At 40.6% G+C, this 25,713-nt stretch overlaps 3 protein-coding genes across 4 annotated transcripts; 2 read left to right on the top strand and 1 right to left on the bottom strand.

Moving 5' to 3' along the window:
• The first annotated feature begins 726 nt into the window (after positions 1 to 726).
• On the top strand, positions 727 to 19,517 carry LOC115620046. Of its 2 annotated transcripts, none has more exons than XM_030513167.1 (6): positions 727 to 839; positions 4,521 to 5,799; positions 15,863 to 16,055; positions 16,119 to 18,444; positions 18,501 to 18,717; positions 18,779 to 19,517. In XM_030513167.1, exons 2-6 carry the CDS (start codon positions 4,956 to 4,958, stop codon positions 19,168 to 19,170), a joined length of 3,972 nt encoding a protein of 1,323 aa, XP_030369027.1. In that variant the 5' UTR covers positions 727 to 839; positions 4,521 to 4,955; the 3' UTR covers positions 19,171 to 19,517. The 2 variants fall into 2 exon arrangements, with proteins under 2 accessions (XP_030369027.1, XP_030369026.1); XM_030513166.1 differs by lacking the exon at positions 727 to 839 and adding an exon at positions 1,572 to 1,906.
• Positions 19,518 to 19,620: 103 nt separating this feature from the next.
• LOC115620048 (protein mago nashi) lies at positions 19,621 to 20,197 on the bottom strand. The gene is made up of 2 exons (XM_030513169.1): positions 19,906 to 20,197; positions 19,621 to 19,838 (listed from the first exon to the last, which is right to left on the bottom strand). The coding sequence occupies exons 1-2, from the start codon at positions 20,164 to 20,166 to the stop codon at positions 19,656 to 19,658; spliced, it is 444 nt and encodes a 147-aa protein (XP_030369029.1). The 5' UTR covers positions 20,167 to 20,197; the 3' UTR covers positions 19,621 to 19,655.
• Positions 20,198 to 20,333: 136 nt separating this feature from the next.
• LOC115620047 (protein O-mannosyl-transferase TMTC3) lies at positions 20,334 to 25,358 on the top strand. Its single transcript, XM_030513168.1, has 3 exons — positions 20,334 to 20,467; positions 21,788 to 23,096; positions 23,179 to 25,358. The coding sequence occupies exons 2-3, from the start codon at positions 21,950 to 21,952 to the stop codon at positions 24,822 to 24,824; spliced, it is 2,793 nt and encodes a 930-aa protein (XP_030369028.1). The 5' UTR covers positions 20,334 to 20,467; positions 21,788 to 21,949; the 3' UTR covers positions 24,825 to 25,358.
• The last annotated feature ends 355 nt before the right edge of the window (positions 25,359 to 25,713 follow it).

Raw genomic sequence — 25,713 nt, 5'->3', positions numbered from 1 at the left:
ACGTTTGCAAGAAATTTCCAGCTAGAAATTGCAGTGCTGCCAATCACGAAAATGTAGAAGTAGTTTTACCTATTTTATTATTTAAAAAGTTTTTCAATTGGTAGCACTGATCCATAACTGTCTTTTAAAATATTTTTGATACACAATGCTCGCGTTAACTACGAACTACGAACTAAACCATTTCGAACGCCTCAAAAAGTTACAGCTGACATCAAATAATCTTTTGCAATAAATTTTTGACAATGAAAAAAAGTAATTATTATATTAGAATAATAGGTATTATGATTTAATAATTAAAATACGTATTGATATGGTGCTCTGGACGGAATACGCAATGCAGATTATTGAGATCTAAAACTATTTGAATTGTTGCATTTCTGCAACAAATAAGTATTATTAACATTAAAATAATGTTTCTTACTTTCATTTTATTTCGCTCACAAAAAATATTTGAGTTAGAAATTTGAACTTAACTGTGGTTTTTTTTAAAGTACAGATCACCTTAAAAAAAATGGACAAAAATGATGAAATCCTCAACCGCACCATCGTGCCGTGTCAACAGCTGTAGGTGTCGAACACACAGCATAGTTGTAAATATCAAAAATAGTCCCTATTTCATTGTGAATGTCAAATTCAAACACCTGAAAGGTAGTACAATCGAGTAACTAATCGACTACTTCGTTATCGGGTACTACAAGCAAACAAAAAAATACAAATCGACAAGACTATACACCGGCCTGATAATTTTAATAATAAATTGCTATGTTTAAGAAATCAAATATTAAGTGCCTTTACAAGTATTTTATAAAAATATGAAAAGTTGTCTTTTTGGCAAATGCGTAAGTGTAAACTGGCTGTGGACGCCACGCGTTAAAGGACACCTGCTTGGATGGATACAAAATGTTTTGAATTATGAATTGAAAACGACTATGGCTACATAAGTATATATGTTTAAAAATTACATTCTCCTGTTTTAGCAAAACCCGGGAATTTTAGAATTACTTATAGTAGTGGTAGTGAATGTTGTTAGTGTCTTTCATTAAGTTTGTTCGTGCGTACTCTACGGATGGGTGTATTAAACGTGCAACAGGTTGGCGTGTACTTTTATACAGATTTTATATTTCTATAATCGGGTTGCAGTTTAAAATTTATTTCAAAATTTTCCAGAAGTGCTAATGTATCTATAAATGTGGGATAAACATTGTCTTGGAGTTGTTTATATTCCCTAAATTAGAGCGTCATTACGTTGTATGTATGTACATATGTTTGTAGCAAAACATGTCGGAAAGCTGATGGCTACAAAACGGTAATACTAGCGCCATCTATTTTAGCTTCAGGGGCAAATAGGCTAACTATCGATAGCTGTTACGTTAGGTCTGCTCTTCATTTAGTCGTTACTCTGACTTCGTTGGTTTTTGGTCGAGGCGCGCGTGTTTTATCCCAACAATTATTTTTTCCATCATAAAAACAAATAACGCCATTGTATTACTTTGTACAAAATTCTCATTATTTAACAATTAAAAAATTAAATGTATGTTTCGTCAGTTTGTGCGTGGCTGCACAGCAGGTGTAAAGTTTTACCTAAAGACGTCTTTCGGTCACTGTCCCAACGTGTTTTCGCGACATTCGTTCATCGTGCGCCAAAAGCGGCAACTTACTTGTAGACCAACAACAAGTTCAAACATCGCCATAATACAAAAGTTAACAAGTGCTGTGGTGTTGTGCACAATTTAAAAAACGCGTTTGTCTTCCACACATGCATCTTTCGAAAAATGAAAGTGATCAAATTGTTATGATCGATCTCTCCAACTCCTTCGAGCTAAATAACTACAGCAAAAGTCGGCATTTTCCACAAAAGCTCATTGTTTTTCAGCAACAACAACAATAACGACAATAATAAAAAAAGGTGTGAATATTGAAAGTGGTTTGGCTTATACTATACATACATATATCTACTGAAAATTGCTTTAATTGAAAATAAATATTCGTCTGTCTGCACATGTGAATTTTATAGAAAGCAGATAATTACTTTAATGATTGATGGTATTGGAATATGTATTGATTGTTTGTATCAAAATATGCATACCTGTTGCCAAGTTGTATTGTTCTTTGTTTAAGAGTTCAATATGAACTATATTGGGGAATAGCGATACAAATAAAGCATGTCTTTTCTATTCAAGTAAATAGATAAATGTATTATAGAATTTAAATACTTTTGTGTATTGAGCGAATAGCAGATTTGGAAAGCAATGTCTCATTGTGAAGAAACCCTCATGGGAATCATTTTCTTTTGCGGTAATTTTTTGCATAGTTCAGCTTTTAAGCCAGACATTAATAATGCGAACAACCAACTAACATGATGTTCCCATATAAATAAACCGCAGTTAAGCGCCAGCTTTGTCAACGTGCCATCAAGTGGTTGCTCCAGCAACAGCAGCAATAACAACAGCAGCAACAACAATTGCAGCTACAACAAAGGCAGCATAAAAACCTTTTGAAAAAATAAAAATGAAAAAATAGCAACTAAGGCACACCACAATAAACGCTGATGATAAATTTCACCCATGAAGTGAAATTATTATTTTTTTGCGGCTGCTGCTGCTGTTGTTGTTGTTGTTGTTGGGTGGTACTTAACTGCAACTTGTTGCCGTTGGCCGCGCTCCTCGTTGCAGTTGAAAGTCGAAGTCGTCAGTTTAAGTGCGCGCGCTTTTTTCGCCATTACCTTTTTGTGGCTTTCGGAACGTGCACTTTTCGCTTTTGCCAGCCACTTGGGCCGCTTGGTGGCACGAAAGTGCGACAGGTGGTTAGTTGGCTGGCTGGCTGGCCAGTTGGCTACTTGGTGGCAGGCGTGCGAGTGTGCCGCCTCTTGACCGCAGGCCGCACCGTGTTTGGTGACTCGTTTTCTCAGCGACGCTCTGTTGCAGTTGCTGCACGTTCCACAACAAATAAACACACACACATGCATGTATAGTATTTCTACACGTTTTATAGTATACACACACACTAACTCTATGCGTGTGTGTGGGGGTTACCTTTAGTTTTTTGTTTGTCTGTGGCATCATGTCTGACTGGTCGATCTGGTGGCATGGTCTGAAAACTCGTTTTTCGCCTTCACTGTTCTTATTGCCGTGTTTGTTGTTGGTGTTGCTTCTTTTGTTGTTGGCATTCTTTGCTGCTGATTGTTGCCGCAGTTCCCTATAGCGGGTTGTTTGCCTTACAACGTTTTTTTTCTTCATTTCATTTTTTTCCTTCACGTTTTTATTGGAGTAAATTTTTCGCATCAGGAATTCAATGTTGTTGGTTTGCATATATTGTTGCTGCCTTTCAGTATTATTCATAATTTCATGTTGATCCACGGAATGAGTCAACGCTTTGATATTTCGTGGAAAAGCACGCTTTTTTCCGGATTTCTATGAAATCAAAAAAAGGTAGTCATGCGGGAGGCAGGGGGTCCGAATAACCCATGATGAATAGGCCTAAGTGATTTATTCATGGTTGTTGGTTTGAGGGTCATTCACATACAAAAGTGAGATTGTAAACGTGTAATACACCTTGAATTGAGAATATAAATAAGGATTACGTTTCTTAAAATAGCTATAGGATAAATTTTGTTTGATAAACTTTTAATTAAATGAATCAATACTTTGTGAATAATTGACCCATTAACAGCGACTAAACATGTATGCTAAATTAAATGTTTCTTTTTTCTAAAAGCTCATACGCTTGCGACCTCGATTTTGGATTAAGATTTACATTTAGACTTACGTCTGGCCCTCTCTTATTTTTTATAATATGACTACAAATACATACATACATGCAGATATTTAAATACCAATATGTTGCAATGACTTCTAACAATCCTACGGGGGAAAAGCAATTTAACTCTTCATTCATGACTGGCGTAACTGACTGACTGACTGACTGGTCAGTTGAAATGACATTCGTTACATTTGTCAAGCTGTCAGGCTTGAAACTTTCTTAATACGAGGCAAAAATTGTTGCACATTCCGTGGCAATGCTTCGAGCGCACAATTTTCACATTTTTTTTCTTATTAACCGCAATGCAACAATTTGTACAATTTGCTTTTCTTCTTCAAATGCCTCAAGAAAAATTACCGGTCGCATGCACAGCCATTAGAAAAGTTATTCCCTGTTGCTTTGTTAAATATCTCGTGTTCTTAAATTTGATATACACATGTGGGCCGATTGTCTTGAAGAGTTAACAAACAATAAATATCAAATGTCAATATATAGGTATTTAAAAAAAACGCGCGTTAAACAAAAAGCTGTTTTCCTGCTTATGCTCCAAATAAATAATAAGTGGCACCATTTGGTATGCTTGGTAAGAGAAAATCTTTCGTCTTGATCTAAAACAATGGATCCAAAAGTATATCTAATGTTTCTATTTAAATTGATATCTTAACTATTAATTTTGAAGCTGTTCCACTCTCTTTAGTTCCTACTTAAATATATAAGTTATTTCCAATAGCTAATGCATGCATTTTTCTACCCTTTTGCAGACTCCAGCAGTTATAAAGCGATACATAGTAGTCCGCAAATGCACAACGAAAGATGTGATGATGTGAAGTGTGATTATTAAACACAACTGAATGACAGAAATGATGAATTTGCAAAAAAGGAAGAGCAGATAGTGCCGACAAAAAGTTGAACAAAAAGCTAGACAAAACATTCCCGTACAAGTATTAAATAACGCGACAAAAAAATAATAAAAACGAAATATTCTTTGATCTTGAAGCTAAACGAGTTGAGACGAAACAAACGCAAAAAATGCTAATGAATTAGGCAGCGAGAAATAAACAATTGCAATGGCAAGCCTTGGTCAGTAATTGTAGCCCAAGTTAAAATGATGAAACACACAATTTAATTTATAATAAAAGTGGAAGACAAAGACGGGGAGGCGAGCAACACGAAATCGTGTCTGAAACGCTACGGCAATGCCAATAATAACAGCAACAACGACAGCAACAAGCGGTGGAATAGTAGCAGCTGCTGCCAGAAGCGGTGCAATCGCTAAGGCCGTGGTTGGTCTAGACATTGGTTCGGCTGAGACAGCGAATCTAACGCCAACGCCACCAGCAACAGCGACGACAGCAGTGACCAGTGATTACTTATTGCTGCAACAGCAGCAACAACAGTTCAACCATCATTATTATCAGCACCACCAGCAACAGCAACAGTTGGCGGCGCCACAGACCATGCTAAACGCTGCCCACCAACATCCTGTGAATGCTGGTGCTGCTGCTGTTGCTGTCTCATCAGCACCAACAGCGGCAACGGCAGTGGCAACAGCAACAGAAAATCCAACGGCAGCCGCAGATGTGCCAATTACTTCAGCAACGGCAACCAGTTTTGCAACATTTAACGGAAATTCGAATCTAAATTCTAACCTTGCCAACGGAAGTAATCATAGCAGCAGCAAGAATCTGAATTGTAATAACAATGTCAACGATAACGGTTGCGATGTTGCCGGCAATACGAGCAGCATCCGTCTGGGTCCTCCACCACCACCACCAGCAACTAAAAAGTCTATGGCCGAGCATGCTTCGCGCGAAGATGTTGCGTCTTTGGGTGGCACATCCTCTGTTAATAGTCAAATGTCTGCTCACAATCATTTCATTGGCAACACCAACAACAACAACAGCGCCAGCAGCAACATCGGTATCGGCATCAATGGCCTTCCATTGCACATAAACCACAACCATATAAACAATGCCAACAGCAATGGCGCGCCTGCTCGGCCCACTGGCCATCCAAGCAGCATTTTAAAGGGCAGCAAGGGTAAGTTTTAAAATAGATGCATTTTTTAGGTGATAGCTTTTAAGTAGCAGGTGATGTTAAACATTCGATGATGGTACAACACAACTGTTTCGACTGATGCTCATAATACTAACTTTCTACTATTGCGATATGGGAAAGTGCGCGAAGGGGAGCTGGCGAAAGTAATAGTTGAAATTTGTAGATATCGTGAAGGAGTAAATATTTCGATCAGATGGTATCCTGGGAAAAAACAATGGTTGATTCTCGTTTAAATGATTGAAATTAATATACAATGACAAGTTATTGAGCAAAAAACAAAGCCCTAACTGTGTGGAATGCCTTGTAACTGACGTTTATAATTAAATGATGACATTTCACATTCCAATTCAATCAAACAAAACAAAAACTACCCTACTTCAACAGATGAATTTCAATTACAAACATCCCTACTCTATTGGAAAATCATCAAAACCATTTTGTTAGTCGGACAATATAATTGCCAATACAAAAGTCTTCCGCACAAACCGTCCAAGTTGTATTTTCCAATTAGCCACTCCACTTAATTATTGATATGCATTTTTAGGGCTAGTTCGTGGCATTTGAAATGCTTCAGAGTTTCGACTGCTGGTTAAAACAAAGGGTCTGCCTTTGGCTTTTAGTTCCAATCAGCCTCCAAACACTATTTAAAAATGCAGTTCAATAGGGCGTATGCGTTATATTTAAGAGTGGGCTTAATTGATTGACTTGTTTCGTTGTTTGGCCATCGTGTTTTTGTTGGTTTTACAGCCACATCCACGTGCCGCCAATTGATTGTAAGCATGAAAATCATGAAAAGCACTCAAAACAAATGGGTATTTGTAAACAAAAACCATTTCTCACCTCTGTTTCTGTCTCTTCTACTGCTGCTGCTTCTTCGCCATCGTCTTCTTCTCGTCTTGTGGGTCTTCGTTATTAGTGTCTGGTGGTGTGGCTAATGATTTCACTTTCGATATTACACTAGATATCATCATATTTATTTTGTCTTTCCCACTTTTGCTTTGCTCCCTTCCACATATATGTTGTTCTTCACAGCTTTTATAGCTTAAATAAATATAATAGAATAGAATAGGGGTATTACTGATTTTGAACCTTATGCATTCAATTCCATGCACGCCTCAACTTTTAAATTATATTAAATTCCATATACGAGAAAAGATGATAGACACATGCTTTTTTCGCACGCTTTTGGGATAATTTCAAGGACCAATGGGTCTTAAAATACGTTTGTTAGTTATTAGTAGGCTGAAATAATATATTGTAGGTATTCCCATACAAGATTGAGTAACCAATGTCTGTAATGGGGTTATTAATTGAACCAAATGAGCGCTTGCCATGATGGATTAGAAAAGTTATAAAAAAGTCTTTAAGTTTTCCGAGAATTAAATTCAACATTTCAGTGATATTTGAGTATGGCATCATAGCTTGTAATTTGCTGATGAGAGCACGTAATTAAAATTGGTTTCCACTTAAGCAAAATCATTTCCATTTCCCTACTTGACCTCCTCCACTTGTAATGAGAGATCTGTTCCACTTGTAATGGTTTCTTACTGCACTCAAATGCCACTTTGAATATAAACACATATATTGTAGAAGGCGCCCCAAAATGTTGACCATTTTACACATGCATTAAAAATGTTTTAACTCTGTTTTGCTCGCGGCGTAGTAAATTGTAGTAAAATAGAGGCGACAAAACGCTAGTCGTCAACTTCCATTCATGAAATCGAACCACATAAAAGCATAAAACGAGTTCATACCAAAGCTAAATCGACTCATATGTCATGTGAGTGGGGGGCATTAGCATTGGTTGCTGTTTGTTGATGGACTTTGCTGTTTTTGGATATTTAATGAGGGAGTGTGTTTGTGCTTTGGGGCGTCGTTTGAACGACATTCTTTTACGCCCATTGATCTTTAATATTTATGGTATGCATAGCAGATATTATTAAGTCGTAAAACGTTTAATATATGATTGCTTAATTGTCGTTAAGTGCTCTCCATGTGGGATTTTACAATTTACAGCAAAAAGTGTTGCCATTTACTTGTAAAATTTGCATTTTTTATAATTTCTGAGCTTCTATTTAACAGACAATTTTATTGAGATGAATGAGACGACTATTGAAAAATGTGGGCGTCCACATTTTTTTGAGTACTATTTATTGTTCTTGTTTTCTGATTAACGACTATCAAGCTTCTCTGTAGCGAGCTGAATATTTGTACTTGTAATCACACTTTTCTAGAGTATTTCTTTCGTTTTAAAATCTCGAACTTTAATCGCCTGCAACAATAAATAAACAATATATATGTACATGAGGTTTAACGAACTTTTTTTTAAAATTTAATCGAAGTTCTGTAAATCATGAAATACATATATATAATATATAGTAATATATATATAGTTATTCCCGACATAACTAAATATTTACATACGTTATATTTTCAAGCTAAAGAGAATCTCATTTGCACTTTATCTGGGTATTTACCTATTTAAATAGCTTTTTATCTTTATCTATATATATATTTATATTATATATCTATAAATTTACATATAATTTTCTATGTAGATAAATTAAGTTCTATTTATCTATGTAGATACAAAGAGGAACATAGATTTTACGATTTTAAAGATCCTTAATAGGTATGAAAGTAAGAAATGTTGTTTCTTGGTCGGGGCATTCTAAGTATAACCTTCCAATCGAGCAGCGTTTTTCAAAGCCAACCCACAACATCTGCGCAGTATAACATTTTTCAAATTGGAATTTTCGGCTTAATGTGCTGTTGTGAATGTGTGTGTGTGTTTTGATCAGCTATAATCGTTTTCGGAAGTTGGGCAAGAAAACTGTCTTAGTCAACGCATATGTACATGTATGTATGTAAGTGAATCAGACTAGGCACCTGTATTTGTGAGTTTGCCGCTTCGTTTGGTTTTCTGGCACTCTCTTTTAAGGCAGTCTTTTGGTACGCGGGCGTTGAATTTGGTCAACAACTGAAAAAATGAATCGCTTGGCTGTTAACTGACTTGTATCGCGCAATCTGAGTCTCCATTTGGGTTTGTATTTTAATTAGCGAGTTGTTAGTTTTATGGGTCCAAATGTGTGAATTTATTGTTTTGAAACATTTAGTGGGTAAGCGGTTTGGTTTGAAACTGAAATAAAGAAAAACGAAGTTGATATAACGAATGTGAAGGGACCTGTACAGAGAAAAGAGAAAATTGAATTTGCAGCCAGAATCATCTGAACTTAAACGCTGGTGGCAATGAACTCGTACGTCGCTCACCCACAAGGAAACACCTCGACGCTGCTTATCATTTACGCCTCACGTCAGAAGCAATTAGCAGAAGCAGTCCCAGACCCAGTCACTGTGGTTGTAGCTGTGGCTGTGACTCTGACTGTAGTTGTGGCTACGGCTATGGCTCCCATTCGCGTCATATGATGCGATTATTAATTTCTTGATTACGCGAAACGGCAACAGTGTGACATGCAAAAGGAAATATGGAGCGAGCGGGCCGGGCCGACACTGAAAGAGGAGGCCCCTGGGGGAACGCTTAATTTATGGTGTGCCATGTAAGCTAAGTTAACGAAGCAACAAAGCCAATTAGATGCAATCATTAACCGACAGCGACGGCGACGGCGACGTCAACGTCTTCAAACGTGCGAATAAAGAATACCACAGCTAAGAGATACCGCAGTGAGGATGGGGACCAGGTGGATGAGGGATAGACAACATGTCAGCGAATGTGCAAGGAGCCGATGACGAATCAAGTGAAGCTTATCTGGGTGTGCCACAAACTGCTGGGGTTAGTACCTTTTCAAGTGCAAGTCAGGCCACATACGAATGTCGACCAACTCAACTGCCAAGAGTTGTTGTTTCTGGGGGTTGTCTACGAATTGACGGGACGACGATGATGAAAACAAAGGCACCAGTGGCATCATTGTGGGCCACAAAGTGGGCCGTCGCTCCATCGCTAGAATTGCTGACATTAATTGAAACGCGCACATGGGAAAGTTGTTGGCCGTACATGTTTAATACCCAAAGACCGCCCGCTGCCCTTCTTCAACCGGCCAGCTGAATAGACGTTCATTCATACCCAACGATGATGGCACTTGATGATCGCCTTGCCTGCCTGTCTGCCTCCAGGCGCGTATAGTTCTTAGTCCAGATTCTTGCCATACCAATTGGCGACTGCGCACGCTTGTGGGGGACTTAGAACTCAGAACTACATCATTAATAACTGGAGGCACCGAATGTCAGCCATCAAGTTGGGCAAATTATTAGTTTCAATTAGTTAAAGTGGTAGGCAGAGAGTCAACCACTTTAATTTAACCAGCTAGGCATACAAGGAATAAAGCTGATGATTACTTAGTAAGTCTCTATTTGGTTTGGGGAATGCGAATAGGATTTAATCTCCTTAGGAAAGAAATTAAGTAAAATCGAAAATGATCCAGAGATCTCAATTAATGGGAGTTTTTCACATAATCCGACACATATGTAATATACTTAGGTACATCTGTTATTCAAGCATAATTAGAAATAATCAAAATGATTCTGATACTTAAATATTTAGTACGTAATTATATAAATGTTATCTAAAATATTGTGATTTCCTATGAATTTGTATTTGAGAATTTTTGTACCGAACTGATGGGATAACCTTGAGAAGATTATGAGCAGAGATAAACAGACTGAAAGTCCGAAACACATACAAAACAGAAAGTAAGATCACATTTCTTATAGCTCTAGGCTGTGTTCTCTCTCTTTAGCTTTTTGAGAAAATGATGTAATATCAATTATAAAATTTACAACGGTAGAACTGCAGAGGAGAATCTAATTTAACCGATGCTTAAAACTTTTGCTAAAGATCGATCGCAGTAATTCTCTTTTTTATTATCATGAGGTGAAATGCAGACTTAAATTATCACATCATGTGTGATGTCATCGAAAATGACAACCAAATTTAATTTTGTTCAGTTAACAATTAATCCAATTAATTTCGGAGTATTTTGCAAACTTATCGTAAAGACCGATGCAATCAACATCAATTATTTTGCAGCTCAAGTACAGTATTGGTTACTGGGTTAATAGATTAGAAGGTTAAACAAAAAGCCATGAAGACTGCAACAGCCGAGAAGAGAACTATATATTGATAACGTATACAAAGTTTGGTCAATGTAGCTTTGGAAATGCGGACATTTATATGAATATTTATATTTGTTATAATTTTGAAGCAGGGAAGGCAGTGAAAAATTAAAATAAACTCGTGTTGCGGATGAGAAGATTCTACATACCAAGTTTGGTCAGTGTGGGCTGAGTCAGACAAGGTTATATCGATTCGTCTCCTCACCCTGTTACATACTTTGCATACACCTAGTATACCCTTTTTACCCTTCGGATAAGGGTATAAAATTATACGAAGAGTAATGATATTTCATAGACTCTGGTCGTTCTTTTGTTGTTATTTGGTTAAATAATGTTGCATGTTGCAGCAATTATCTATTTTTCCTCGTCTTGGTATATGTGCAATATTTATGTAAAGATGATAACAGTACGCATTAATTTCGCCAATTAGAATCAAAGAAAGTTTCTTTCTTATTTCCTTTATATGAAAAGTAGAGCTACGAGTAGCTTGTACTTGCAGGAAGCACAAAAATACCGGAACAAAGAACGCAGTGCCTTTTCCGTTCCATTTTTAATGAATGAAAAGTTTGTGTTCAAAATACATATCCAACATCTTTGTAATTAGAAGCTGTTGTCCTTTGGAAGTGATGATCTTATTAATACAAGAATTTTTAATGGCTTCTTTTTGTTTTTATGTTATGGAATTACTAACAGGGGTTTTAAAATCTATCTCGATATCGAGTCGATCCATCTTAACACCATCATTTGTGTCGAAAAAATACCGGGATGAATGGATAATCAAGAAAGCTTTCGGTGCTTTGCTAGTTTTCGTGTTGCATGGCTAAAAATAGGCCTCGCTTGTTGCAGTAAACATGCGGACCATCTGTGTATTACTATTTGGGGCAGCTGGGGGACTCATCGATAACAATGCAATTGAAGCGAGCACAGCAACCGCAGTGTAGTACGAGTATGTTGAATTAAATAAAAATACCATGGAAATCGGTTCATTGAACTCCAAAATGAAAACAAACTAAAAGCAGGCATTCACATTTGCTTGCTTATAGTATAAGTTTTTACTCACGGTTAAAGGCCACAATTGGGCGTCACGAAATGCGTGTTACGCACGCGTCGCACAATTTCCATGTCGCGGCCCCCATGTTTTGGTAGGGACGGGGCCAAAAAGCGTCGTTTAGCTTGAACTTGTTACGGAGCGTGGCCCAAGATTTTGTGTTTTTTGTTGGTAATATTGTTATCACCTAATTGCCCGTGTAAGTCGATTTGATTTTCGTCTTTCTTTTTGCTTAATTTTAAAGCACGACCTAGAAAGCTTGTATTTAGCTGAGGAAACAATCACACACACACACACACATACAATTTATTTTAATCACTTTCTCATTTCATATGTCGGATCCGCCTTTTATATTGCAAACATCAAGTTTGCTGCTATTGCTGACAAAGCGAAGCGAAATAAATTTAAATTTAGAAAGTGATGTAGGAATACACTATTTGAAGAAAAAGAATAGAGCGGCAAACAGGAAATATTAAGTCATAATTCGTACCATTCAGTTTTTTTTTTGCCTGTTTTCCTTTTAAAATAACTCGGTAGCTATACTTATGACGCTGATTTAATTTACGAGCCACAGGAAAGTAAGTTTTAAAAAAATCCGAAGAAGGTACTCTCTTTTGTCTGTTTTAATAATATTTCTTTTGATAGGAATTACAAAAGAATTACGATATATTTTTGAAATTAAAAAACTTTTTGCCTGTCTGATCACATATTATTTTGTTTTTTGCACTTTTGACAATTTGCAACCGTTTGCTCAACTATTTTGAATAATAACGGTATCTATGCTTTTTAATTTGTTGAAGTCGCTGCCATATTATCTCAAGGTTGTAGTTCTTGCCTATCTGCGCTATCTGTTAGATATATGTACTTCAAGCAAACATTAAGATAAAGTAGCTGTGTGTATCGTAAAGATACAGAGTGCTACAAAGGCAGCCAAAAGCTCAGCCCCGTCGCAATGAATTCGCTTTGGCTGTAAATATTATTTCGCAGTAAATACTTTCCAAGATTGGCCTAAAATGATTGACCTTCAACAAAATGGACGATGTAATTGAAATTGAAATTTTGTCTACGAATCGAGCACTGAAAACGGTCCAGCAAAGTGCAGCTGTGTGTTAAATAGCCGGGCTAATGCCACATCTGGCAATCAAATACCTTCTGCTCTCTCGCTTCCACAAATATTTACACAACACACACATCCACACGAGTGATACCGGCGGGGCAAAAGGGAACCATTAAGACCATCAAACTGTGCCACAGCTTCGCACAAAAACGCAACGCCAGCAGCAATTTCCGTGCCGGGCTTGGCCGGGTGGGGCGCCTGTTCTCCTTCACACTCTTTGGATTATGGGGCGGCATATGGAGTTGCACTCAAAACATTTACCCACCGCCGTTGCGCCTCTCCCTCTCTTTTGATCTGTGAATGTGTGTATGGGGGGATTTATTCATTGGAGCCCCAAATGGGTTGGTTGTCTCGGGCGCGTCTATATGCAGTCAGGCAGCCATTGATGAGGCAGTGTGCCTGGTTCAGAGCTCTGTGTCCGATTTGCATTCGCTTTGGCATCAGAACGGCAAGTGGAATCTAACGTGTCGCATATGCATTTACCGTTTAGTTACCTAACCCAGATATTTGCTAGCTGGGGCCCATCGTAGTCAACCTCGTCGCTCTATTGATAATGTTCCGTTCAGCCTCTTGTGTTGCAGTTGCGACTGTGGCTGCCACACCATGCCAAGTGCTTTTTATAAATATTCATCTTCCTATATACGAGTATGTATGTAAATGGGTTTGTTTGTTTGCAACATACTTGTATTTTTTTAATACCTGCCCTGGTGGGTTTTTCCTCCATTCGATTGCTCAGCGATGTTCGCACAACTGCTGATGGCTTTTCTAAATTTACATACGAGTATACTCGTAGACTGACTATCTGACTATCTGTTAGTCTATGTGTCTATGTGGGGCGTGTGCCTCGAAAGGGGCTAACGATGTCCGCACCGTTTGCTGATTTGTTCTCATTTGCATTAGGAACTGGTTTCCTTTTGTATTTCTTTTAATGAGTTTTCGATTTGCAAGTAATTTAGCATTAATATAAAAACCACTTCTGGAATTGAATGAATTCTACGGAGTTCACTGAGCCATGAGTAAACACTGATCTTGCATTGATTAATCGAGTAAATAAAGGCTAAATCTGTTGAAAATGTCTAAAAAGATACACTACTGCGCAAGAAAATATCTACAATATGCCATAAGTGAAGAATATGAATTATTTTTATTTATTATTTATATATTAAGTAAATATTTCCAAATTGTATTCAGTATTGGAATTAAATAGGATAACTTTAATAAAATTATTAAATCGGAAATGGATAAAGAGGTTTATGTCTGGTGCATCTTAAAAACAAGTAATTAGTAATCAAGTCCAATTAAGCTAGACTTCATCTGGCTTTTAGTCCATCTACTTTCAATATCTGCTTCAATCTATATTCGTTCTTATGTCTTCCAGTCTACTTAGCTTATAAAAAGTTTTCTTTTCACTGAATATTGAAATCGTCCTCTTTTGCGTATAAAATTGTACTCTTGAGATAAGGTTGAATATAAACAAATGGGAATATTTGTTCGGTTTTATCTTTAAGAAAATTGATAGTTTAGGCACATATATTTGTATAATTGTTTAGGCTCGTTTCCATATTGATTACAATCTTAAATAGGAATCTCTGACTGAATGTTTTCTCTTCTGCAGCGTTTGCACATTCCAAGGCCACAAACAAATTTCACCATTACTCATGGAAACTGAATGCGTTTTCAAATTGCTGGTATTATTTCCAGAGGTTTATCAGCCAACCCACAATCGAGTAATAACTACAAGAGGCATTTACACTTGCAGCATCTAAAAAAAAAAAAATTAGCCCACCTGTCATCTGTCGGCAGCGTTCATTTAACAAAAGAATTTGCGACTCATGTCAGCTAGTCAGCATCCATCTACGGCTTCAGTCTGTGGTAAAAGTGGGTCATTAGCCCAACTAAGCCAGTCACCTTAGTGCTAATAATATGTTGTCATCAACATTGTTGTTGTTGTTGTTGTTGTTATGTACCATGTCCAAACAGTTTACGCTTCATTCAACAGGGCGAGTGTGAATACGGAGGCAATGGACATTGGCAGCTACAAACATTAGTCCAATAAGCCACTATAGTGTAGTTCAATGTTGAAGTGTTCCAACGATTCCCTTAAACTATTCGCGCCTGGTTGCACAATTTCGATTGAGAGCTATGGGGCGCGTTTTCAAAATGCGCACCTGTGGTGGATCTATTGGATTGAGTGGGCGCTTTTGTTTTCAAAAGTTAAAGTACACTAACCAAGACCTGTTGAACGTTTGAGCCTTTCATCTTCATTGGTTTTTTGAAGCTATATTTTCCTTATCTTACTTGAACATTTTAATTATATTATTATAAGAACGTCTACTTATGAAACACCCTTTGGGGTCTATTTTAAAACGAGATTCTCTTACAACTATTACATTATTTTGTAACAAGTTTCTCAAATACTGATCCTTTTATTTTAAGAATCTTTATTCCCACCATCCATTATTTCGCTGTCAATCCTTTCATGGCTCATTTTTAATCACAAAGTGGTGGTAAATTAAAGGAATGAGAATCTATCCAAAAACGTGTCTCTTAAGCAATTGAAACAGAGTATTGTCAACGGTCCAATGTGTGATTGTGACTAAAAAAAATAAAAAAATACCAAGAGAGCTTGGTTTGAACGGTTTGAACTACTTTTTATATTTATTCTTACTATGCTCATTTGGTTTAGGAGATAATAATAGGATCCCAATTCTGTTCGATTCCTTTAACTTATGCTTTGCCTTCCTTTGCAGAAAATCTTCTTCAAAACACTTACTACAATGGTGAGGGTGGTGAAAGCAGTCTGGGCAGCGAGTGCGGAGGTATGGATAACCACAACCATAGTCATGCTACGGCCAGCCACGAGGATCCCGGAGATGGCTTGGGTCCACTTCCCCCCAAATGGGAAACTGCCTATACTGAGCGTGGGGAACTGTATTTCATTGAGTAAGTCCTTGATAAATAAATTTTATAGAGATGTAGCTGATTAGTTAATTATATTAATTACAGTCACAATACTGGCACATCCCATTGGCTTGATCCGCGTCTATCGAAATATCAGAAGAAATCGCTTGAAGATTGTTGCGAGGATGAGCTGCCATATGGCTGGGAGAAGATCGAGGATTCCCTCTATGGTACATATTTTATAGACCATGTGAATCGACGCACTCAATACGAGAATCCAGTGCTGGAAGCAAAGCGCCGTGCCGCAGAGCAGCGCCAACTCCTACAACAGCAGGAGCAGCAGGACCAACAGCTGCAACAGCAACGTGCTAAAACGCCGACAACAACACAGCTGGTGCAGGATCCAGTGGCAGCCTTGGATGCGGCGACCGAAGCGACTCCCAAGACATTGCTTCCATATAAATTTACGCGCAATCCCGCGGAGCTGCAGGGTCAGCGCATTAGCACCACGTTGTTAAAGTCAGCACGCGGCTTAGGCATTACCATAGTGGGTGGCGATGGCGGCAGCAACCCCAACGACGGCGGTGTAGAGGAGTTTTTGCAAATCAAGACAGTGGTACCCAATGGACCCGCCTGGTTGGACGGACAGTTGCAAACTGGCGATGTGCTCGTTTATGTAAATGACACCTGCGTGCTGGGCTTCACGCATCACGACATGGTTAGCATCTTTCAGTCAATACTGCCCGGCGAGACAGCAACCTTGGAGGTGTGTCGTGGCTATCCGCTTCCTTTTGATCCCAACGATCCAAATACGGAGGTGGTAACGACCATTGCCGTCGACGGGATAACCAGTGAGTCGGAGAAGCAGCGCCGAATGATCATGGATCTCAACATGGACGGCAACTACAACTTTCTAGATTTGTCTGGAGATGGCACCAGTAAAGGGGCGGGCAGTGGATTTATTCTAATGAAAAAACCAGAGATACACACATTCAGCATTATTAAGGGAACTATGGGTTTCGGTTTCACAATTGCCGATTCTGCCTGTGGTCAGAAGGTGAAAAAAATACTGGATAGGAATTGCTGCACACAGCTGCAGGAGGGCGATGTGCTGCTCGAAATAAACGACATCAATGTGCGCAACAAATCCCATGTCTATGTGGTAGAGGTGCTCAAGGAATGCAGCAAGACAGCGCCCACGACAGTTAAGATACAGCGCGTGCCAAATGAAGAGGTGCCAGTTGTCAGTCAGTCCCAATCTGGAAACGGTGGCAACAGTTTCGGCAATGTGGCGAAGCTAAGAAAAAACTTTGTTGGTGGTACGGCGACTACGGGCGGTGGTTTGTTTCGCAGCAAGACGCCAACGGCGGATTTGTACAGTACGCAGCCCAAGGAGGTGTTGCCGATGCGGCCAAAAACTCCGCTGGTGGACACACGGCGCGCCCGTGTTCAGACGCCTAACGAGCTGCTTGAGACGGATGGGCCGTTAGCTACACTCGCTGAAAGCAAAACGCATGTGGACGGAAAGTCAAATAATAGTCTGCAAGAGCTCGACGAAATACCCTTTATGGATCCGTATCCCAAAATGGTCAGCCGTCTGAGCGAACGTCTAGCCGAGGCGTCTCTCCAAAGCGACAACAATGGTTATAGTACGGCGCCAACACACTTTACGTCCCAGGAGCAGTATGTTAGTCCCAATTACAATCCCATCTATGGCCTCACTGCGTTGCCCCCCAGCATGCAGCCATTACCACAGAATGCTGCTGCGACCACTGGTGCGCCAGCACCGACGCATTTGTATGGACCACTGACCACACCCTTAGGTCTTATGACACCCAATAGCACAGCCAATACAGGAGCTGTCTACGGACAGACTCAACATCATCATGATTCCTGTTATTGTTACGATTGCCAGAACCTGAAGTTTCGACCACAGCACGTTTCACCACTCGGTTACTTTGCACCGCAGCCTCTTCCCTCCTCTGCCAGCACTGCCCAATATTCCCCGCTTCAGGCTGCACACATTCAGAACGAGAGGATGCAGCGACGCGTCAATGAGTTGCTCAGCGATCGCCGACGTGTGGGCTTCGCCAACCTCGATCCTCCGCTCCATCAACACCAACAGCCACAACAAGACCACCAGCACCACCATCAGCAGCTCCCACATCAGCATTCACCAGCGGCAACTTCTTGGCTGGCGGGTGGCACACGCAATGGGGCCCTGTTGGATGCTTCAGAAGATGCTGATCAGTGCGAACTGACCGAAGTAACATTGGAGCGGCAAGCTCTGGGCTTTGGTTTTCGCATTGTTGGTGGCACTGAGGAAGGGTCGCAGGTAACGGTAGGCCACATTGTGCCCGGCGGCGCGGCCGATCAAGATCAGCGCATAGCCACAGGCGATGAAATTTTAAGCATTGACGGCATCAATGTGGTAAGTCAATGTATACTTTTACTTTATCCAGGTTTCTCATTCGCCTACTCTTGCAGCTGAATTCTTCGCACCATAAGGTTGTGTCACTTGTGGGAGAGTCTGCGTTGCGTGGCCAGGTCACTATGATATTGCGAAGGCGTCGTACGCAGCAACATGCAACATTGACTCAGCTGCGACGTTATCCCTACGATGTCATCGTCAGTCGGCACGAGAATGAGGGCTTTGGATTCGTCATCATCTCCTCATCTAATCATTACTACGGCTCCACAATAGGTAAGCAGGATACACAGATGAAACTTTCATACTCTTATCTAATACGTTTTCTATGTTTCAGGTAAACTGATACCCGCCAGTCCTGCTGATCGTTGCGGAGAGTTGAAGGTGGGCGATCGGATTATTGCTGTCAATCGCATAGATATAGCCGGCATGTCGCATGGCGATGTTGTAAATCTCATCAAGGAATCTGGTCTGCATGTGCGTCTCACCATCGGTTGTCCCATTAAGGAGGGCCCCAGCCCCAGTGGTAACAGCGGCCTAGGCAGTAATACACCTCTACAGGCCTCACCTAGTTTACTGAAAAGTGCGCAATCGCAGCTGCCACCCCAACAACAACAACAACAACAGCACCACCACCAACCACAGCAACTGGACATGATTGGTGGCTACATAGAACGGCCCGGCACCAGCATGACCACATTATCTCTGCACCAGCAACCGCAATTATGACTTTGAGACCTACGTATTAGGCTCTACAAGAGCTTTCTTTAGCGCAGCTCCTTGTTCTTAAATTGTATTTTAGCATATTCTGCCGTTTATGTCATATTTGTTTTTTTATACTTTACTAAGTAACCCCAAAGACTGAATTATTAAGCGCCTATATAAAGTTTTACACTGCAAATCTCAAATAAAAGGTTTCACAACGCCGAATCTCTCCATAATTGTTGCCCGCACCACCAGTTTTTAACCCCATAAACTTAAGTATATATACATATGTTTTACTAACATACATATACGCATAAGGTAATCCATTAATCGTGTAGCGTTAAGTAGAATAAAGGTGTTTTATACCATTATTTAAATGATTGTACAAATGTAAAGTACTTAAATTGAATATGTTTATTTACATTCAAATTATTAAAATCTAAATATAAAAAACTTGGAAAATCAGCGAGTTGATTTATTCTTAATTGGTGTCAATGCCTTTTGTTTTATTAAATGGGCTTAATTTTGAAATGCAAGCCGATAAGTGAAAATACTAAGCACTTGAGATCCTGCACCAGGTAATAAAAGCAACGTAGTCCTTCCGGATCTTTTGACCTATTCACATCCACCAAGGAGCCGGTCTTAGAGGTAGTAAACGATATATGTTCGTCGCCAATGACAATTTCCAATTCCTGCGTAAAAATACAATACAAAACGAATGTAATTTCTCAATACACAGAAATCGTTATACACATTTACCTGGCGCCCAACGCGATCTGGAGGCGGCCAAGGACAGTCGTCTTCCTGCATTATTTCCGAGTCAATTATAATGCGCTTTAGCTCCTCCATCACCGATTGGTGTACAAACGCCTCCTTACGGATCATGGTGTCGTTTTTGTAGTTGGAATTGTTTGCATACCGCAATTTGCCGTCCGGGCGGAACTCGAATTCGAGAAACTCGTGGCCGAACTTTCCCTTGTGACCCACATAGTAGCGCAAATAGAAATCCTCAGTTGACATTATATTTATAAGCTGGAATTAAATCTAATTTCTTTCTTTTTATTTAGGTAAACGCTTCACCAAAAAATGGCATCTGTCCTACCTGAGATGCGGCAGCCAGAAAAGGTAGGGCTGCAGCAAATATCGTCAATGGCAATCGATTTGCACTCACTGTTATTCGATAGTCGATGGATTTGATGGTGTTTGCGTGCCCATTGAATAGCAATCCCAGAAGCCAAAAGAAGAAGAAAACGTTTTGTATTACAATGTGTTGAAATGTAAACTCCCTAAGGAATTGTGTATAAAATAGTTCGTAAATACAGTAAGTGGGCTATAATAAACTGCTGCAACAGTATAATAATACAACAAACTAGAAATGGCAACAATGTATTTGTCAAGTTGGTTTTACCTTGGCATTTGGCTGTAATGTAGTGGCATGAATTCGTCATCAACATCAGGGGTATGTGGCTGGGGCGGTGACGGTGTCGGATATGTTGAAGCTCATCGGCGGGCCCAACAAAGCGACGACATGTGGCGTTCGTCGGCGATAGCGTCCATATACAAGGATTGGCGTATATCTCGGTCAAAGTAATTTTACAAAAACACAAACACCATTAATTTGTGAAGAGTGGTGGCAGTGGAGAGTTGCGTGAGAGCGTGCCGGCCTCGTCTCCCTCGAAACGAAAGTGCAAGGATTTCTTTGGCGTCCCACTAGGCGCCTGCGCGATAAATGGCGGGAAATCAACAAGCGTTCCAAATACACTGGTGCGTGTGTTGACTTCGTTGCCCTTCGTGGTCGCTCAAAACTCGGTCGTGCAACAAAGTTGCGCTCAGCTGGTCCCGACGCTCTTTTTATGACTCCGACTCCGTGTTGGTTGGAATTTGTTTTGACTGTGTTCGTAGAATCGATGACATTGAGCACAACATAGTTGCTCTGTTTTTATCTCTTCGTCCGGCCGATGCAATGCAGCCGCGCCTAGTAAATGTCTCCTTTGCTTGATTTCATAATAATTGCAATAACAAGCAAACACACGTTTGCTCCGAAACTTTTCCCAATGTTCTCTCCATCCAGCATATGCCGGTTGTTGGTTCTGGAGTTGCCGCTGCTGCTGCTGCTGCCGCTGTCGCAGTCAGTGCGGCAGAGTGTCCTTCACTACTTTGTTAACTTCGTGTATGTGCAGTCGGTATCGAGGACAGTAACCGGGACGAAGTTACTTTGTTGCGCATTAATTGATTTTTTCCGGGCCCTGGGTGCAGTTTTTCTGTATTACTGCAAAACGCCTAAAAGTAAAAAGTTTGAAACTTTTAACAAATGACAAACCAAAGTTGAACAAAAGCATGAATGCAAAGCTTGTGTTAAGTTAAGAAAATACTTTCAGTATTACTGCTGTAGTAAATATACATACATATATTTGCTTAAAGAAGTATGTACATACATACATAATATTGTATACATACGTACATATGTTTTAGAGACACGTTTAAGTGACTACTGGTGTTATTTATATTTAAAGGTATTTTAGAATCCAAAAATAAATTATGTATATACCGAAATGTATTTGAAACTTTTTTGTTTGAGACCCTCTTTCTTCTATGAATATTTATACAACTACTATTACTAACTTCACTTAATCCTTTTCAGAAAATGTAGAATCTCCCCCGATTAACTCGTCAACCATACATATGTACAACATTCCACCGTAAAGTAATTATGGATACATGAGGTGCAGCAACGGCTTGACTGGAATGCATATATATAGAAGTATATAAAGTAACGCCAGGCAGTAATTTAAGAGTCAGCAACATGTCAACGAACCCCAACCCACAGCAGGAATACGCACATGCACACCCACTCATAACGCAGCAACATCAACAACAACAACAACAACACACACACAGAATAATCACACCATTATGCAGTAGTCGAGGCAGCAGTTCGCAGCGCAATTTACTTGAGTTCCTGTGCGTTTGCATTGCTTGCATAGCCTGCTATTATAACAGCACCCAATGCGGACTGGTATTTGACGATATAAGCGCCATACGCGATAACAAGGACCTGCGACCGAGCACGCCGTTGCGCAATGTATTCCTGAACGACTTCTGGGGTACACCAATGCGTAAAGAGCAGTCCCACAAGTCGTACCGTCCGCTCACGGTGCTCACGTTCCGTTTCAACTACTTGCTGCATGCGTTGGAGCCATTCGGATATCATGCCGTCAATGTTGTGCTGCACGTTGCCGTTTGCGTGCTGTGGCGTCGCGTGTGCCGGTTTCTGTTGCACCAATGTGCAGGGCACAGTAACGCTACGTCATCGTCGGCACTCAACACATGCGCTTTTGTTGCCACGCTGCTCTTTGCCGTGCATCCTGTGCATACCGACGCTGTTACTAGCGTCGTCGGGCGTGCTGAATTGCTCTCTTCCATCTGCTATCTGGCCGCGTTTCTCTCGTACGCTCAGGCAGTGAGCACTTCGTCGTTGTCGCGTCGCTGCCGCACAGAAGCTCCCACTAACTGGCTGTCCTTATGCATTTGCTTTGGCAGTTGCCTGCTGGCTTCTATGCTGTGCAAGGAGCAAGGCATAACTATTGCGGGTATTTGCTTGGCCTACGAATTGTTTGTCGTGCAACAATTGCGCCCCATACATCTGTGGCATTATGTGCTGCGATTGTTCGAGGAACAGCACGTACCCAAGCCCACGTCACCTTCAAGCGCCGGACGTCGCTGGTCGTCGGCTCTGCTTAAACGCTTGGCCTTTCTGGCTGCCATCACTGTCGCTCTATTGGTGGGCCGGGTCTACGTGATGGGCGCCCAATTGCCCATCTTCACACGATTTGATAATCCGGCCTCGGCTGCGGACACACCTGTACGGCAACTTACTTACAGCTACCTCATCTACTTGAACTCCTTGTTGTTATTGTTTCCGTCGAATTTATGCTGTGATTGGACAATGGGTAAGCTTTTAGCACTATATTATAAGAAACATCCTCATTAATCAATTACAATTAATTGATTTACAATTATCATTTCTTTCAGGCACCGTCCCTTTAATAGAAGGTTTCACCGATGTACGTAATCTGGCCACACTAGCCACATTCGCGTGCTTGCTAGGATTGGCAGCCCAAGCCTTTCTTACGCGCAATTTGACGCAGTCGCGCATTTTGCTGATGGGCCTCGCTTGGTTGGTGTTGCCTTTTCTGCCCGCATCGAATCTCTTCTTTCCTGTCGGCTTTGTGGTGGCCGAACGCATTCTTTACATGCCGTCTATGGGATACAGCCTACTCGTTGCTTATGGCCATACGCAGTTGTTGCAACGCTGGCGATGGCGGCGCGTATCGCAGCTGGCTCTCATTTGCCTGCTGCTGGTGCATGGACTGAAGACGCACCTGCGCAATTACGACTGGCGGAATGAGTATACGTTGTTCATGTCTGGTGTGCACGTAAATAATCGGAATGCCAAGCTGTACAACAATGTGGGGCATGCGCTGGAGAACGAGGCTCGCTACGAGGAGGCCTTGCTGTACTTCGAGCAGGCGGTACGCATTCAAGAGGATGATATTGGCGCACACATCAATGTGGGCCGCACCTACAACAATCTGAAACGCTATGCTGAGGCGGAGCAGGCTTATTTGCGTGCTAAGGCACTTTTCCCGCAGGCTAAGCCCGGCGTTAGTTATCATGCGCGTATAGCGCCCAATCATCTGAATGTCTTCATTAATTTGGCCAACCTGATAGCAAAGAATCAGACGCGCCTAGAGGAGGCTGACCATTTGTATCGGCAGGCGATAAGCATGCGAGCCGATTACGTGCAGGCTTACATTAATCGCGGCGATATTCTGATGAAGCTGAATCGCACAGCACAGGCCCAGGAGGTTTACGAGCAGGCTCTGCTGTACGACAGCGAAAATGCGGACATTTACTACAATCTAGGTGTGGTGTTTCTGGAGCAGGGAAAGAGCCAGCAGGCGAATGTGTATTTTGATAAGGCGCTCGAGCTGTATCCGGAACATGAGCAGGCTCTGCTTAATTCGGCCATTCTGCTGCAGGAACTGGGCGGTGCGGAGGCACGGCAGCTGTCCCGTTCCCGTCTTTATCGCGTCTTGGCCAAGGATGCCCACAACGAAAAGGTTTACTTCAACCTGGGTATGCTAGCCATGGATGAGTCGAGCTTCGATGAGGCTGAGCAGTTCTTTAAGCGCGCCATTCATCTCAAATCAGACTTTCGCAGTGCATTATTTAACCTGGCGCTGCTACTGGCCGATACTCAGCGGCCGCTGGACGCTGTGCCGTATCTTAATCAACTCATTCGTCATCATCCCACTCACGTGAAGGGCCTCATACTGCTCGGTGACATTTACATAAACCACATCAAGGATCTGGATGCCGCTGAGACGTGTTATCGCAGCATCCTCCGACATGAGCCGCACAACACGCAGGGCTTGCACAATTTGTGCGTTGTTTTTGTGGAACGCAAGCGTCTGGCGAAGGCAGCTGCTTGTCTCCAATATGCACATCGACTGGCTCCTGGCGAGGATTACATTGGGCGACATCTGCAGATTGTGCTCGCACGTTTGCAGAAAATCGATAAACTACCTGAAACGTCGCCCGAGCGTCAACTTGCCTATGAGGACTATAACTCAAAGGAGTTTAAGTTGCCGATAGATGCTCGCACGCACTCTTAACAATTGAATTCTATTTATCATGAAGGAAACGCGATTCGTTGCAAGTTCTATTGGTAATTGCTGTAAAAGGCAAAAAGATTGATCGTCTTCCTTCGATATATAACTCCATTTCTTCACAATTTTTGGGGAATGTTTAGATCAATGCTTAGCAAATGTATTTTCATGAACTCTGTGATTTCTCAATATTCATTCCAACAAATGTGCACGTTGAATTGTCTGGACGTGAACAAATGAAAAAACGCAATTACAAAATGCCAACATTTTAACATATTGTAAATACTTTAAAGGTTGATTTCTTAGTAAACTAAGCCTTATTTAACTAATACTGCCCGCACATCAATTGTGTTTATAAGGCTTCATTTTCGAAAGAGAAGAAAAATCCAGCAATTCAAACTATTTGTACATGCTAAGATAATTATAATTGGTTTTATTTATGGAATTGTGCACTAACTATATGCATTTTCATGTAAATACAAATAAATTGTACTTAATTATACGTACCTATTGAATAAATCAGATTGTACTTAACTATAAGAGATGGGCTTTTTATACCCTGTACAAAAGGATGCGTAGCAGACCCCAAAAGTATATCTATTCTTGAGCAGTTTGACACGAAGAGGCGATATAGCCATGCCCGCCTGTCCGTATGAGCACTAAGATCTTAGATAGCATAAGACCTAGAATAGCCAAACTTCGTTTTCAGATATTTCTAGATCCGAGAAAGGACGATCTTATCTTTTTTTTTTTTGATGTACCTACCCACTTTATAACTACCGTAATTCTTTGGATTTTTACTGAAATTCGATCAAATTTATAAATGGGACTCGTAATGCTTGTTTAAAATGGATTTGTAGAGATGTATGTATTCCTTTATGTCTGTTCTGAGTCC

This window comes from Scaptodrosophila lebanonensis, unplaced genomic scaffold (genome assembly GCF_003285725.1).
Source record: "Scaptodrosophila lebanonensis strain 11010-0011.00,11010-0021.00 unplaced genomic scaffold, SlebRS2 tig00000001-arrow-pilon, whole genome shotgun sequence".
NCBI classification, from domain to species: domain Eukaryota; kingdom Metazoa; phylum Arthropoda; class Insecta; order Diptera; family Drosophilidae; genus Scaptodrosophila; species Scaptodrosophila lebanonensis.
The sequence above is the reverse complement of the archived record's forward strand: the minus strand, read 5'-3'. Positions and strand labels throughout refer to the sequence as shown.

Coding starts and splice junctions, on each gene's coding strand:
- LOC115620046 (XM_030513167.1), top strand. CDS start 4,956: ATGCCAATAATAACAGCAACAACGACAGCAACAAGCGGTGGAATAGTA. Junction 5,800..15,862: donor CATTTTAAAGGGCAGCAAGG/GTAAGTTTTAAA, acceptor CTTCCTTTGCAG/AAAATCTTCTTCAAAACACT. Junction 18,445..18,500: donor GCATTGACGGCATCAATGTG/GTAAGTCAATGT, acceptor CTACTCTTGCAG/CTGAATTCTTCGCACCATAA.
- LOC115620048 (XM_030513169.1), bottom strand. CDS start 20,166: ATGTCAACTGAGGATTTCTATTTGCGCTACTATGTGGGTCACAAGGGA. Junction 19,839..19,905: donor CAGATCGCGTTGGGCGCCAG/GTAAATGTGTAT, acceptor ATTTTTACGCAG/GAATTGGAAATTGTCATTGG.
- LOC115620047 (XM_030513168.1), top strand. CDS start 21,950: ATGTCAACGAACCCCAACCCACAGCAGGAATACGCACATGCACACCCA. Junction 23,097..23,178: donor ATGCTGTGATTGGACAATGG/GTAAGCTTTTAG, acceptor CATTTCTTTCAG/GCACCGTCCCTTTAATAGAA.